Source organism: Teleopsis dalmanni, chromosome 2 (genome assembly GCF_002237135.1).
Source record: "Teleopsis dalmanni isolate 2A chromosome 2, ASM223713v2, whole genome shotgun sequence".
Classification (NCBI taxonomy): Eukaryota; Metazoa; Arthropoda; class Insecta; order Diptera; family Diopsidae; genus Teleopsis; species Teleopsis dalmanni.
In genome coordinates, this window is record NC_051847.1 from 170,059,187 (window position 1) to 170,075,967 (window position 16,781).

At 31.9% G+C, this 16,781-nt stretch overlaps 2 protein-coding genes across 3 annotated transcripts; one reads left to right on the forward strand and one right to left on the reverse strand.

Moving 5' to 3' along the window:
• Window positions 1-1,754: 1,754 nt before the first annotated feature.
• On the forward strand, window positions 1,755-12,996 carry LOC119674632 (zinc finger C2HC domain-containing protein 1C). 2 transcript variants are annotated; one of them, XM_038085780.1, is made up of 7 exons: window positions 1,755-1,904; window positions 3,320-3,499; window positions 3,740-3,998; window positions 9,560-9,664; window positions 10,171-10,746; window positions 10,809-10,853; window positions 12,249-12,996. In XM_038085780.1, the coding sequence occupies exons 3-7, from the start codon at window positions 3,945-3,947 to the stop codon at window positions 12,786-12,788; spliced, it is 1,320 nt and encodes a 439-aa protein (XP_037941708.1). In that variant the 5' UTR covers window positions 1,755-1,904; window positions 3,320-3,499; window positions 3,740-3,944; the 3' UTR covers window positions 12,789-12,996. The 2 variants fall into 2 exon arrangements, with proteins under 2 accessions (XP_037941708.1, XP_037941709.1); XM_038085781.1 differs by lacking the exons at window positions 1,755-1,904; window positions 3,320-3,499; window positions 3,740-3,998 and adding an exon at window positions 8,147-8,372.
• A 26-nt stretch (window positions 12,997-13,022) lies between these two features.
• Window positions 13,023-15,654, reverse strand: LOC119674633 (THO complex subunit 1). Its single transcript, XM_038085782.1, has 5 exons — window positions 15,512-15,654; window positions 14,778-15,449; window positions 14,417-14,721; window positions 13,911-14,309; window positions 13,023-13,845 (listed from the first exon to the last, which is right to left on the reverse strand). Exons 1-5 carry the CDS (start codon window positions 15,581-15,583, stop codon window positions 13,098-13,100), a joined length of 2,196 nt encoding a protein of 731 aa, XP_037941710.1. The 5' UTR covers window positions 15,584-15,654; the 3' UTR covers window positions 13,023-13,097.
• Window positions 15,655-16,781: the final 1,127 nt, after the last annotated feature.

Sequence of the window (16,781 nt, forward strand, 5' to 3'; positions counted from 1 at the left end):
CAAGTATGTAGTCACAAAATTGAGGTACTATTGGATCCAAAATGGAAGATAATAAGAATTGAGAACCAAGATATGGTTGAATACTATACAAAATATGAAGTTAAAATTATACAGTAATGAAAAGAAGGAATAACAGTTGAGGTATAGTGATAGATCCAAAATAAAAAAAGTCATCATTTCAACCTAACTTAAGTTACCTTTCTCATAGTAGTACCCAGCGCTAAGATTAAAAACATCCTGCGTTGTATAAAAAAACAAAGTGTTTCCAAAATAAACTAACAGTTAGAGTCCATGTTAAGTAGTGGTATCATAGAGTGGAGTCTAAATAAGTTTGTTTATTAGACTGACTGTCACAGTAAACTAACGGAACCCAAAAAACATTCTTAGGTTATAGTGCTTACGTAGTCTAAACTAAAATTTATTTCTATGCATAAGAATGACACTTTGTGGACGTATGAGAATAATCAAAGAATATATGTTAATGTATAGCATTGTCTAATTTTAAAATTACATTCATTGATGCAAATCTTAACTGTTTTATTTTTCAATATAATACCATTCAATTTAAAAATTTTATGATGAAAAAGTAATATAAAATATCATTTGCAAAAATATTGGACTAATAGTTGTGATTTAGAAAATAATTATTAGATTTTTTCACCTAACAAACCCACTACATATAAGATAATTAATAAAATATTGGTTTTGAAATGCCAATTTAAACAGAATAGTTAATAGAATATCGATACTCACTGGTGGAAGACGGGTTAGAGGATGTGTGCATCCTCGCTGGAAGGAGCAGGTACGGTACCACCAACTGACTACAGCAAGTCACTGATTAGGCTAGCTGGCGGAGCCTACTTTATCGTTGGCCGCGAATCACGCCTTTAATTCCCAACTAAGTAAGTAAAAAATTGCTTAAATATTATGTAAATGAAAATTAATATCCTTTGTAATATTATTACCCGTGCGTAGGGTATTGAAACGTCAATAAAATCAAATTTTTTTTTCTTTGCACTATGCTATCTTATTTGTCAAAAATTATTATTTTTTAAGATCTTTGAACTAAACATTTAATGTTTTGCTAACACATAAAATATCTTATTTACTGGTCCGTTACGAATAATTAAATTCACATTTATAATAATTTTATGATTGAAAAAGTGAGCAATTTTAAAAATTCATGAATTTTGAAAAGTTGTTAAAATTTAAAAAACTGGTTTCATTTCACAAGCAAAAAAATTTTATTAGTAAAAAAAACAAATTTCTGTTCTATACACGAGTAAATAAATATTTGCTATTCAATATTTTATATTCAATAATATTTTAACCTAATAAACGGCATTTAAAAAATTTCCAAATGGGTGAACAAATAACAAATTCAAAGAATTCTCAAACAAGAGCTTGTCTTTGTCTCCAACAATCTCCGATTAGCAAGCATCTTATATTGTGCTGAGTATCATCTTTGCATTAAATAATATTGAAATGATATTTACGGCTTGTTGTTGTTGTTATTGTAGGCGATTATTAATACAACAACAACGAACGAAAGACGAATTTTGTGGGTTACTCATACACTCGAGTTGCTCGTGAGCAATGATAGCGTATGCCAACAACAATAACAATAATAATAACAACAACAAAAACAAAACAATGGCAATTTGTTGTTTCTCCACTACGATGTTTGAAGTTACAAGTTTTTTTGCAAAACAGCTGAACGAGCAAAGCACAGTTTATCCACTTGCTCCAACACACTTGGTCAGTAGTCTTCGCACGAACTTCTAAGTAAGCGGTGGTGAATCAAAAGTGGTTTGTGTATAATTTTGTTGTTGTTTTTATAATTGCGTTATTTACGCGGCTTTTTTTTGGTTTTTATTTCTTTTCTACACACTTACTGAAAGAAGGTGAGGAAGAATGAGTTAAAAAATGTGCTTACTGCAAATGTTAAATGTTTTTGTTGTTGTTTTTCTTGGAATAATGTTAGTATTTTATATTAAATAAATCTTAACATGAAATATTTGTATATAAAACTAAACCAAGCACTTCCTGCTGGTGCTGCTGCGGCCGTTCCCTGCTGATTTTAACACTCGTTATCTGGGCAATTTAAAATCGTGCCTGTTTAGCTTGGCTGATTTTGGTGGGTGTTAAACTGCTAAGTCAGCGAATTATTTTTTTTTTTTTGCTTTTCTTGTACGTGATGTCCTGCTAACGAAATTCCAAAACACGAACACACAAACACACGCAATAACAAAAGAAGTCAATAAACTCGGACGTTGGCATTCGCCTTACATACCAGAGAATTGTAACATTTGTTGGAAGGCGGCGGCAGTCGTCGAAGTGAATGTGGTCTGTGGTCTATGGTCTAGTCTTCGTGTTGGTCGCAGCCGTTCGCTGCTGTCGTATGCAAATGTCGTAGGGTGGCGCTTGATAAACAAATTATTTTTATTATCACACTCACACATACATACACACACACAAAGGCGCGTGCACAAACGACCTACATACAAACACTACATGCAGATAGGCGAGCTGACGTTTTCAAAGAGGAGAAAAAAAACGAAGTATGCAGATTGAAGTTTGAAATATGGATGGAATATGGAATATGGAATTTAAGTGATCATCATGTTTAATTGCCAGAATTGGTTTTGATTCATTTTCAATTCGTTCAATTCGTTTGAGTTTAAACAGAACATTCGCCTTAACAAGAAGTCAAGTACTTTAATGTGTATTTCTTAATATTTATTTACGTTTTTTTTTTTTTTTGATTAATTTTGAAATTCTTCGTCGCCGCTTGCCGCTTGAGGCAATGAAGCAGTTAAGCAGGAAATTTGAAAATTTCATAAATTTATTTCAATTGCTTAATTCATTTGAAGTGAGTGCAACCGAAATTGCAAAACTAAAGCGAAAATTGTTAATTAATTATTTCATGCGATTGCGAGTGCCAGTACTAAAAGTAAAAAGTATTCAAACACTTTGTCACTCATTGTCTTAGCCATATTTGGCATTTGCAATGCCAATAGGTTTTTTATAATTTAACAACAATAATAATAATAAAAAAGAAAAAACAGTAACGTTACCAATTAACAATTACAATTGTGGAAGTGTCTCGAATGCGTTGGCGTTACAACATTCGCTTTATTCAGCGCTGCAGGCTGGAAGGCGACACGGCACACTCATCCAGCCTACATAATCCCAGCTTAAAATAGAATTCAAAAAATTAATTTTCATTTTTAATACAAAAAAAAAAATTTTACAATTTATTTTAAAAACACCGTTTTTAAAATTTAATTTAATTATTTTTTTTTTTTTATTTCCGCAGATAATAATCCACATCGCCTTCAACGTTTCTTCCTAAACAAGCCATAATTTTTACCCTTTTTGGTAAAAGCCAATTTTTAATAAAAAAAAAATTTTTAAGTTTCTCAAGTCCAAATAGTGCGAATTTGCAAGTTTATTAATTTCATTGAGTCAACGAGCGCGTCTGCCAGAATTTTGCTAAGTGAGTCACACGTTTGCGGAACGATAACGAATAAGCAACAACAACAACAATAACAACAAACAAACAAAAACAATATAAAGAACAACAACAACAACAAACACAACAACAACAGTAAAAACAAAAGTCACTCAGCTGTGTTTGCAAAAATCTGTTGTTTGGTTCTTGTTGTTGTTGGTTTTGTTTTTGTTTTTGTTATTCTCTGTATTTTTTAACATTAACTGACTTGTCTGAAATCATCAGCGAACGATACACCAGTAGAAAACCAAAACCAAAACCCACACACCGCGCTGCGCCGTGCAAAGTTGTCACTACAACTGTTGTCTGTTGTTGTCGTTAATTCTCAGCTAACACGCGCTCTTCACCGCATCTAACACACAACCTACGACGTTCGGATAATTACCTGAAGAAACGTAGCACAAAATACTCAGCACTTACTTATTTGGCGATGGCGTCAGAAGGTGCCACTGTCTCTACGACCTCAAGGTTGACTATGATGCAGGTGAGTAACGAACGTTAGAGATTTATTTTGTTTACAATATCTATTTAAGGATCGAAAGAGGACTTCTTGTTGAGATAGAAACAAAAGTTGGTATTCCTATTGAATATGAGTTATTCTTTAACAAATCGGACACCTTTTAGACCAAATCATCTCCGATTTGGATGAAATTTTTTTAATGAGCTTTCATAAAATAAGAAGACCCGTATCTCGGGAAAAAATCTTGTAATTTTTTTTACAAGAGATATGGGGTTTCGAGAATTGGTATTGTAGACACATTTTCAAATGGTCATATCTCAGGCTATATAAATGATAGACACTTGAAATTTGTTAGGAAATTATTTAAACAATTAAGATTATTTATATATAAGAATTAATATTAACCGTTAAATTTAAATTTTAAAAAAAAAATTTTTTTTTATCAAATATATCAGCAAAATTTTTATTTTTTATACTTTATTTAAATTCAGTTTTAAATTTTACTGAGAAATAAAAATTTTCTGGATGATATTATTTTTTGAAATTTTGTAATTATTTTTTTCTCTCGCAAAACATATCAAGCATATTTCCATTATTACTATGTTTCCATTGAATGAATTTTCAAAGAATATACTACAAATATTCTTATGTAATATTTTTGTATATATATAAAACAATATAATGCAAATAGAAACTGCAATATATATTATCTCAAATAATATATATTATACTAAATGCCCCAAAATAATATTCACTGTAGCTTAGGTTGCGTTAGATTAGACTATCGACCTTATAAACCAAAACCCATTTGAGCACAAATAATGGACTATTGTAATACCACAGGAAAAATGAATATAAAAATGTTTAGAAACTTAAACGCACAGTAGAAATAAGTTATTTTTAATATATGATGATATATAATACTATATTCATCAATCTAACAATAATGTAGCTTAGGATCAGTAAGAGTAGCGACCTCCCAATCAAAATCCCATTTAGCACAGATTATTTAAATTTACAAAATTATATATTTTCAATAATTTATAATATATAAACAAATATAATAAATATTTATGCTATAAATAAGTAAAACCTAACTAAATTGACATAAATAGTTTTTGATTATTCCTTTTATGATTATGTGTAGATCTATATATCAGATAAATAAAATCAGTTAAAACTTAAGCAATTCTAAATACTTATACATCGATTAGGATAAGGGTACATAAAAATGTGTGAAACAGTAGGAAATCTTTTGGAAAACAAGTATGGATTTGGGATGTACCAAAGTTTTGAGTTTTGAATTAAGAAGCAAAACCCATTTGGGCACAATTAATGGTTCCTTGTGTTAATCAAGGAATGAAAGGTGCAAATTTATAATCCAATATATCGAGAACTAAACTAAAATAAATATATAGCATAACGGTAAAATCTGCTCAGAATATTAAAATTGTCAAACTGTGATGCCAGGAAAATCGGAATCCATCAAATTTTTTTTAACTTCATGTTTTTAATTTTATATATTCTTAATTCTTTATTATATATTTTTGATGCTATTCTCTAGAGACACATAAAAGTTAACCTCTTTGGTTTTGAGACTCGTTAAGTTTTCTAAATTATTTAGTTTTTAACAAATATAAGTTTAAAAAACACATATGTAGAAATATACTAAAATAAGAAAAAAACCTATCTCCTCTGTAAGCTCCTCTGCGATTTTATTGTATCCAATCGTAGTTCAAAGGGGTGTCTAGTATGTTTAATTGAGAACTTTCCATTGTACGCATTCTATATATATATGGTATATATATATTATAAATAAGTAATGTACTAACTGCATGTGTGTATAAAGTGTAGGGGCTTACTTAATTCATATCGTAATTGATATCAATTCAAATTAATAGGGCACTCCTTATACGGTGTGACATGTTTAATATATGACTTAATTACTTTAATAAATAATGACGAAGATTTATTATTAAAAATATATGAACAAATTTAAAAAATAAATTTACGTTTTAAAAAAATTTTTAGATATGATTGCCAGCGCTTATTATTACATATTATAAATAAATGTGTATTGTACACATCGCTTTTCACGTGATCTATTGTGCTAACCCAAGTGGTTTTAACTGATATTTAAGATTTTAATGAACGTTAGCTTCCCAAATGGTTATTGTTTCTTTTAAAGCTTCTGTTTTGTGCGTCGAGTTTTTTCCCAAGATGGATAACTTTGCTGTCCCTTAGGTTTGAGCATTCACAAAAAATGTGAGCAGACGTTTTAGAACACACTTTAAAGAAGTGGCAGATATTATTCTCTCTATTATTGGTCTCTATTATTCAAGCCTCGAATGTTCTATTAGATACATTAGGAAAATTTTAATATCATTTCTGTTCAGTTCAGTGTACATTAAAATACATATATGCAGAAAAAAATTTTTTTTAGAAGTTTTCTATATACGTAACAAATAATAAATTATCTTATAAGACCATTCGCGCAAATAGATAGTGGGATTACTGTTCAATAGTTCTGCTAGATAATTTCAAGTGTGTCATATAAGCCTTGTTGGGGAAAATTTCATGTTTTTGATAAATTATTTAACTTGACCAACTTTATCACTATAATATGATTTCAAAACCTTTAAAAAATACATTGAATTAAAATTCAGTGCACTGTGGGCTTATACGAAATGTCAAAAGAATTCAAAATTTCTCTTATTCGGGATCTTGAATGCAAAGACATTGTTAGCAGTTTTAAAGAAAATAGCATAGCAAAGGTGCATTTCATAAAAAAAACTGTGGGAATATCTAAAGAACCCCAATATACCCAACTATGCTATTCAAGCTATTTTATAGTATTTTTTAAAAGTGCTGTAACGTCACATAAACAGTTTGTCTTATAAACCTTACTTGTAATGCGCAATACTGAGACTATTATCTCGACATATTTGTTGACTTAGTTTAAATATGGTATTAGTGAGTTATGAAAATTCCTGTTAGATCTTAAGATCGACCTGGTCCAAATTGGATAAGAAAAGTACCACTCAGCTTCTTCAACTAAACCTTAAACTGTACAGATACAACTACGGTTTGGATGCTGATAGGTTGCTATGTACTAGAAAGAGATGCTATGAAACTTGACTTTAAGTGTCACGACTTTTGTCGAGGTTACGGTTCTACCAATTATGAGGAACTGTACTCTACCTCATGTGTTTGTTCAAAATTTCAGGCACCCTTTTTTTCGGGTTGGTTCAGTTTCACTTAAATGAAAGAGTCGTGCCTTTCAGTGTTATATGTACGCTGACAACTGTGGCACTTTTTATGTCTCTTCTGGTCTGTGTATGAGCAACGATATAGTCTATGGACTTACAGAAGTTATAGTCATGGGTTTAGTAGAAGATCGTATGGGTAAAGAAATATTACTAAGAAAAATAACGTTTTTTAACTTAAATTACGATATATTAAACTTAACGTTTCTTCAATCTATATTGATATTAGAAAGATTTGAGCGTGACTGGAATTGTCACGCTCTCACCTGTCAGCGAATTACTTATATGAGAAGGGATTTTTTTAATATTCGTATTCGTATTTGTTACTTTTAAGTAAATTCTTGACCTTTCTCAAAACCTCTATTTCTCAATCCATTCCAGATAGATAGATTTTTATGTTGCCATAATGTGGTGTTCTATCTAAGTACATTTTCTATAAAAGGCGATAAGCCTTTTATCTAAATGTATTTTCCAACTCAGCGCCACAGTGTTAGACTTTAATCCACTAAAATCATCTCTTAGAAATAAATAAAAAAGATATCCGCCACGGACCCGGAGTGTAATAAGGAAAATTCATTTCAGAGTTGAGATAAAGAATTTTAGAACGTAGGAGCTAAAGCTTATCTAACTCAGCTAAACTCATAACTTTAACCTGAGATAATTATCTATGTAAAGGTTATGTATGTGAAGATTATATACGTGAAGCAATTATTTGCATATTAAAGTTAACTTAAAACTACTTTTTTATGACTGCCTCTACGGCCTCACTCTCCTCTTATTAGTACTAAAAAGAGAAATTATCTCAGTTACCCGAATTAATGACATTATTTTTTTCTATAATGAATTTGACATAACAAAATAAATATTTTGTGAAAATTTACTTATTAAATAAAAATGATTTATTTCAGTTAGATTCAAAATTTTAGTTGTAAGTTTTAAAATTTAAAAGAAAAAAAAGTAGATGATTTCAACGAAATTGCTTCATTAACGTTATTAAGTCATTTTGGCATGCAGTCAGTCGTACAGTACAAGACTTATTAACTTCACTAATTCGTGTAATTTTACTTTCAAGGGCTAAGTGAGTTTAAGCAGGAAAGTAAAACTATTTTTTCAACAGAAGGGTGGAATGGCGGTAAGTAACCACACGAAAGTGAATGAAAATAATGAAATTACTATGAAACGTATAACCAGGGGCATGCGTTGTGGCGGCCCCAAATGACAATCCATCAACGGTTTGACCGCTCGTTCGACAGTCCCAACCACTGACTGTGTAAGCTTCACTGCGCCACTGCCACTCTGAGATTGTCTGTCTAACGATTTGTTTATTTTATTGTGTAGTGAAGCGTGGGTTCGTCATGGCAACGTTGCGGTTTTTGCATTGTTTATAATCTACCTGCCCCATGACTAAGCACTGAACCAATCACTTTTATAACAAATTAGATACACATACAAAACATACATAACTCTTCAGATACTCGTACGAGATACCATATAGCGAAGTGCTTTCTCGAAGTGAATTTTATTTTGAAAGTAAGACTAAAGAATTCTGTTAAGTATTCCGTGTATTAAAGGAAGGTAATGGAAAGTCAAGACAAATAATTTGGCCTTCATTATTTTTTTTGGGACTTCGAAGGAGCGGGGAGTTCTTGCTCTGAGAGTGGCACATATGTTGTCCACAACAAATCGTTCATATGTGTTTGTATCGTATTCCGGCAATAATTTATGCATCGACTCTAGTTGTTGTCGTTGTTGTTGTTGTTTTTAACTTTAATTACCACAAATGCATGCTCATGGGATAATGTAAAATAGTAAAATAGTTGTCTAGGGCAGTCTACGGTGGTTGATATCCTCTATTAATGTGTTTAGTATGGATTCGTACGTGTTGGAGAAAAAGCGGGAATATTTTGAACTGTACTGAGGTTATAAAAAGACAACAATATAAATTTAACTTTAAAATAAAATGAATAATTTTCATAAAAGTGCTGACCAAAATTTTCAAACCTTACATGATCAATTGGTGCCGCTTAAGCTCAATGAGTCTTGGGCGGGCCGCAGGCTTGTAGAAGCACTGAGCCATTTGCCACTAGGCAAATCGCTTGACGTAAGTTCAGTGAAAAATAATTTCAATAATAGAGTATCTATAAATAATTATACTAATTATGTTTGTGCATGTGACATATGAAATCGATTTTTAAATTCCCCAAATTATTGACACAAATTTCGTGCTTTAGCCAAAAGTAAAAACAAACTTTAGGCACACATAATATTTAAATGACTTTTCAATATTAATAATTTAGAATTTAATATCTGAAATTTTAGATGAGATTTCAACAAAAGCAGTTACAGGAGCGTGAACAACGTCGCATGGAGATGGTTGGAGTTGGAAGTCAGGCTGCCAATGACAAATCAGTCGGCGCTGGAAAGGTGTGTATATTTATTAACGTTAATGACATTTTAATTAACTAAATGTGTTAGAAGTACATAGTCAATAGAGCTCGGAGAGACTAGAATATAATGGATGATTTATTAGAAAGAAAGGTTAAGTCTCACATATAACTGGTACTCAAACTAACCACAGTTAGTTATTTACAGATAAATAAAATTAAATTAAATTAACCAATTATTTAATTTACTTTAATCAAATTTAATTATAAAATAATTCGATACATTTAACTAATTGATTTTACTGATTCATTTTCATTAATAATGGAGTAATAAAAAATACCTTTTTATAATAACATTACATACACATATGCTATAACAATTAAACATTAAAAATAAACATATAAGCAAAATTAACAATAACTATATATTAGCAATAAATATATATATTAAACAATAAATACGTATACTAACAACAAATATATATATCAAACAAAAAAAACTGACATATTTTATAAATTTATTTAAAAATTATTTTTGAATTTCAGGTTAGACAAATGTTCGATGAAAGACGTCGTGGTGCTGGCATAGACAGAAGCAATCCTTTGAAACCCATCTCAGGTTCATCAACAAAAAGCACAAATCAATCGAAGAATGTGGGAAGCACTCCGAATGGTTCAGCAAATGTAACAAATTCCACTATAACTACCACAACATTGCGTAATAAACCAAATCAACCGAAACCGAAACCCCCAGCAAATGTACGTCAACCAATCAACACTATTCGAAACACACCTGGAGCGCGTGGCACTAACGGAATACAGCGATCAAATGGAAATAATAACACAGACGAAACTGACTTTTTAGATAATACAACATTTCCAAAAGGATTTTCTTCTTTAAGTTTAAAGGATAATAACAATTCTGATAGTAACAACAATGATAGCAATACCACATCACGTCTTAGTTCGTCGAATAGCATTAAATTGAATCCAGTTGTAACGAAAAAGTCACCAGTCATTTCAGTTAATAAAACAACGGTGCGTTCAACACTCAGTCCAAATGGCGTCAACAGGTCTATTGGAAGTAAGCCGCCAACTTCAAATGTTAATTCCACGAATAAAGTAAGTTAAGGTACAAACTAATGGTTGGATTATATATTACAAGTATTTTGTTTTTTTTTCAGAGTCCTATCAAGAAAACCGTTGCTAAAGTACCCACTAACTCTATGGTGAGTTAAATTAAATATTTCCAGTTTTTAATGTTGACAACTAATACTTTTTTAAAATATGTATATAAGTTAATATGAACAGTATAGTATAGTAAAATAGATAATCACTAGAGAATTAGTAGTAAATAGAGAGGGTCTTAACTACTAATATGAGACACCTTGCAGATTTTTAAATGGTTGAAATTGTGAATGTTTGCTTTTATATACTGGCATTACCATGCTTTAATTTTTTATTTCGTTTACTTATTCCATACTTGTAAATGCATCCGGTATTTGAAACAACAAAAACTACCACAATTCTCTTATTTAGATGCCTCATCAAGTACATATTTCTACCTAAAGAAAGGTTTTCAGATACAGTATCGTTTCCAAATCGTACTACGACAAATTCTCATAAAGCCAGTGATGCATGCTGCTATCAGACCTGAAGAAGAAACTTACAGAATTTTTCACATTAATGTTTGAAATGATATAGGTTGGCCATGCAAACACGGACTTGTGCTGATGATGTTATTATCCTGACGCTCCACCGTTCTTTACACAATGTGCTTCTTTTGCTTTTATTCAATGACATTTAATAATTAAGATTAACGCACAGTTTTGGCATATAGAGCTGGTCAGAATAAAAGTTTTATTTTCTATTACAAAATGTAGATTGAAACATTATCTCGAACCAAAAATTTAGCTTTAATCCGTCACGCACTTCTAATCGACATCTGGAACTAAAAACTTATAAACCATCACGTATATTCAACCTGTGTCTGAAACTTATATCTAAAATAAAACGTCTACATAACCGCTATCTAGAACAGAAGAAACTGTGTTTGTGAAACCGTAGATTAATCTAAAACCACCTAATACTACCTAATATGGGATGTAGATCTATTTGCTATTTCGAACCTAAGATTTACTTCTAATCTTAAATGTAGACCGATATCAGTAAACGTAGACTTACTCCTAATCTAGAACGTAGGATATCTATTTTATGAGCCGCATTTTTTTTTTTTTAATTTTTGACGTAAGACTATAAAAGATCGGGAACTAAAGACTTGCTTTCCAATATGAAATGTAGACCTGAACACTGTCTGAAAACAATTATTTGCTTCTAATACAAGACACAGACCTTAATGCTATCTTGAACGGAAAATTTGCTCTTAGTTCGGAGCAAAGATCTACGCGTTTTTGGAAACGTAGATGTGCTTGTTAAACATGATGTAAACCAAATCGTTATCTCAAAAGGAAGATTTTCTTGTTATACGAGATGTAGATCTAACCGCTATTTGGAACCGAAAGACTTATTTCTAATATTAAATATAGATCTAACCACTATTTGAAACCAAAGACTTACTTCTAATACTCGAAGATTTAACGTTATTTTTCTCTGTATATTTTCAGAGCATAAAGCCACCTCCGCGTATAGTTACTCCACCTCCAGGTATGGCTACATGCAATTTTTGTAATCGGAATTTCAATGAAGATAGGCTTGCAAAGCATGAACAAATTTGTCAAAAAATGGCTAAGAAGAAGAGGAAAATTTTCGATGTATCAAAACACCGAGTACAAGGTACCGAGGCGGAACAATTTGTGAAGAAAGCAACGAAAACGAGTCATACAACAAAACCCACAACAATGGCAAAGCCCAGTGTTGCTGCTTCCACGTCAACCAATGCTACCACCTCTAAGAAAAACAATTGGCGTCAGAAACATGAAGAGTTCATAGCAGCTATACGTGCGGCAAAACAATTGCAGGTACATTTAGCTAAAGGCGGAAAGCTGAGTGACTTACCACCACCACCTCCATCGGAGAACCCGGATTATATACAATGTCCACATTGTAACAGACGTTTCAACGAAGCTGCAGCAGAGCGTCACATACCAAAATGCGCGAACATGTTGCATAATAAGCCAAAGCCTGGTGCAATGAAGAAAAGATAAATGATAAATTAAAATTGCTTAAAAATAAAACAACGCATTATTATCTCATGTAACGAAGTGGCCTTAATCCAATTACCAACAGCATGCTTAGTTGAAATGAAAAACGATGAAATCTCAGATAACCATTTATCTACTACGGTTTTTATTTACTACGAATCAAATTCTATTTGTGATAAAATTTATTATTTAAAGAAAAATAACTGAAATAACAGAATTTAAATTTTACGTGTTTATTAAAATTTTTTTTAACAGATCATTTGCGTTTTTGTTGTTGTGTTGTGTTGTGTTGCGTTGTGCTGCGTTGAATTGTTAGTCCGAAATTACTTCTACGTCTGTTTTACTACTTTTTGTCGATAAACGTTCGATCATTGCCTTGACAGCTGTCGCAGCTTCATTGATTTCTAGGCCTTCCATCATGTAAGCCCAATTGTCAAGTGTGGCATCGTCATCATCCGCAAACCAATTAACCAACATTGTAACACAGGCAGTATTAGGTTCAGTGTGTTCTGTTTCGAAAAATTCCAACTCGTCTGGAGTGTAACCTAGTTTCTTACCTAACTTCTTCCAATCATCGCCAATAAGTGGAGCAATCTCTTCGATTTGTTCGTGTGTGGCCACAAGAGGTTTCGAATGGGCATTTCTATCGTCTTCGTTTTTTTCAATATCTTCATCAGCGCCTAACTCAGGCTCAGCTTCTTGTTCAGCGTCAGTTAGTGTCATAGTTTCATTTTCAAGAGTTGATCCGTTGCTGCTGACTTGACCATTGGTTACTGTTGCACTTGTGGCTGGTTTGGCATTTTCTAACTTTTCCCTAATAATTCTGCGGCGCATATTCTCCAAGTAATCCGGTATTTTATAACTTGATGACGAATTAAATGTGGTGAAAAAGTGTGGAGATTGTCTTGCCAACAAACGCAATGCTCGCCATGATGAAGAGTCACTTCTATCGTTTTTGTTATTGAGATATACTTCGAATTCAGGTAAGAAATTACGATCTTCACTTTTACATGCTGATAGATTATCCGGTGCTAAATTCCAGAGTTCAGTTAGTAATGGACTGAAAAAAAAGTTTTGCACAAAATAATTATAAAAATTTGTATCACGAATTTGTTTTAAACTTACTGGCCTAAATAGTATCTATTTGAGTTATAACTTTCCCTAAGTATATCGCCCAAGAGCCTTTTCCTTGTGTGTGGTTGAATCTGTTTAATAAATGATTCATCGCTAGATTCTTCTTTCACATTACTGTCATTAACTACTGCACCACTACCACTTGTTGTGGCGTTGTCTTCTTGAGGTTCCTCCTTTCCTTTTGTGTTATTTTGAACGTCGTCAGGTTTTCTAATTTCCTTACAACCTTCATTTTTCCACTTATTCCATATCTCTTCTCGATTTAGAATGTGTTGGACAGTTCGCAAGAACTGGTTACCATTTGGTGGAGTTTCTTCTATCAGCTTATATACCCTAGTCTGAGTAGTCTCTATGTATAACTCCTGCGATGATGTCAAAACACTTGAATCTCTAAAAGAAACGTTTTAATTTATATCAATACTAAATATAAAATAATTAAATAATTTGTATTATAATTTATTAAATATAAATATAACAAATATAGTAAAAATCCTTACGTCTTAAATTTCACTTTTGACTGCAGATATTGGAAAAGAATGAGAAATTGCACTAGAGTTGCGCGCCGAAACTTCGAATCGGACAACTGCAGTGCTAAAAGTTTTGGATTTGTTAGATATTTTGCAAAGAATATATCCGATTTAAAAATATTTTCATTGTCCTCATCCTGCCTGTTATTTTTCATAGTTGATTTTGATGTTGACTGTGCTTTGTCATCTACCTTTTTTTCAGTGTCAGTTTTCCTCCTTTTTAGTCCACAATCAAGTTTGAAGCCATCAAAGGCATCCAAAACAGTATTTGTATGCTAACAGAATACAAAAAATTAATAAATAATCCAAAGAACGTATAAGATCTATTTACCGATTGAAACATTTTCCATTGAGTTTTGCTATAGCATTGCACCGGGTTTCGGAAAAAATCTTGTAATGACCAAAACTTACAATATAAATTGTAATCAACCTTTATTGGAATATCGTCAACTGTGTTTTCTAAGCCGTCATCCAAAGACTTATCGTCAGTACCATACTCTGTAACATTTTCTAAATTAAATTCCGAGACAATATTGAGTCCCGAACGTTCTGAGAGCGGAAAGAACTTTGATAGGAAAAGTAAAATACGTCCACAAAAGACTGTATTCTGTGAACGCGACAAACGCCTCAGCAAGTCATTGCACATGCGAAGTATATTATTTTTACAGGATGTAAAAAATATTTCCTCTTTCCATATATCTAACATTTCTTCAACGAAATTAAATATAAGCTCACATTTGTCCAGCGTGACCACATCGAACACATCAGCTAGCAAAACGACTGGGATTGTTACTGATGCGATCTCCTCTCGTACTGCATCTACAGAAAGCCGCACCAATGCACCAATCTTCTCCACATTATCCATTAGTTTGTATAGCATGAACTCACGGAATGCCTCATCCATAGGAGATTTTTTATCATGATTTGTGGTAGACTCAAACGCATCGTATACGCGCTTTAATATTCTTACATCTTTTTTCTGCAACCCGATCTCTAAAGCTTTCTTTTGGGGGCATATGTACTTCATTATTTTATTCGTTTTTCATAAATTTTCATTTTACTCACTTCGAATGTTGTCACCAAACTACGAAATCCGATCGCTTCAGTAATTTTAACAGAATTCAAATCCATTTTCATATTGTTTAAAGCCAATGTGCCAAAAACACACCTGACGCTCTTAACCGCTTAAACGGTTTTGACAACATTTTTTGTTCAGAATCAATAATGATGGCATTAATTCGATAAATTTCGTCATATGATTGTTGAATAATAATCGATAATGTTGTAGATGTCGCATTTCGAGATATCATTAATTTTTTTATTTTATTGAAATTGCATCTAGTCTACTTAAACTCAAAATTAACAATTTTGATATAGCGGCAAATTCATTATGACGATAAAATGTTACGGCCTGTAGAGTCAAGTCACCATGACTGGGTATTATGTTATGGGTATGTTAATTTTTTATTTTACATTGAAAGCAAGAACTGGTGACTGTCACTACAGTAGAAACAAGCACCTTAAAGTGCATTCACACCAAAGCGTTATTATTTTGTTATTATTGCACGCACGTAACGGCAAAAATGAAGTGAACTGTTAAAAACCAACCTTATACGGCATTTACACTGACCTCCCTCCAATGACTGATTTGGGTCAAAAATCACAAATGCGAATGATTGATTTCTGCAAACAAAAATTCATATGCGCAAATAAGATCCACACTCGCGCAATGGATTTCGTTTTGTATAAATGAGTTCCAGATGCAAATGAATGTATTGAACAAACCCTAAATAAAAGTTTTTCATGGCATTTTGACAATTTAAGAAGGCTGTTTTTGACATATTTACACAGAAAGGTAAACAAATATTTTCAAATTAACAGGCACGTTGACAAATCAGCTATTTGAAATGAAATAAATAAAAATGGTTGTAAACACTTTCAAATGGCGATTTTAAAATGAGTCATTTGCGACCAGTGTAAACGCCATATTAGTTTTGCACATTATTCTTTGGCTAAATAAATGTTGCAGTTCACGATAAAAGCAATTATAAATAAAATTTTAACAAGTATGTATCAAATTTTTTTCAAAAAACTAAAAATGAAATCCTAGTACTAATGGTCCTCACCCAATTACGATATTGTACGTATCGTGTCGATATTGTACGTATCCATATTATGCGGAAAGTCATGACTCGTCAAAAATAAAATGTCGGAGAAAAAACAAAATGTCGGTTCAAATTTGTTCTGTACAGACGAGACTATCTGTGTCTCGTCACTTAGTGAAGCAGTGTGGTTCAGAAATAAATTATTTTAGCGAATTTAGTTTTTACGTTGC

Bases quoted from the DNA above. Each gene is read 5' to 3' on its own strand.
- LOC119674632 (XM_038085780.1), top strand. From the start codon at position 3,945: ATGGCGTCAGAAGGTGCCACTGTCTCTACGACCTCAAGGTTGACTATG. The intron at 9,665-10,170 runs GTGTGTATATTT...TTTGAATTTCAG, and splicing joins AATCAGTCGGCGCTGGAAAG to GTTAGACAAATGTTCGATGA. The intron at 10,854-12,248 runs GTGAGTTAAATT...GTATATTTTCAG, and splicing joins AAGTACCCACTAACTCTATG to AGCATAAAGCCACCTCCGCG.
- LOC119674633 (XM_038085782.1), bottom strand. From the start codon at position 15,583: ATGAAAATGGATTTGAATTCTGTTAAAATTACTGAAGCGATCGGATTT. The intron at 15,450-15,511 runs GTGAGTAAAATG...TGCCCCCAAAAG, and splicing joins GTTTGGTGACAACATTCGAA to AAAGCTTTAGAGATCGGGTT. The intron at 14,310-14,416 runs GTAAGGATTTTT...CGTTTCTTTTAG, and splicing joins TCAAAAGTGAAATTTAAGAC to AGATTCAAGTGTTTTGACAT.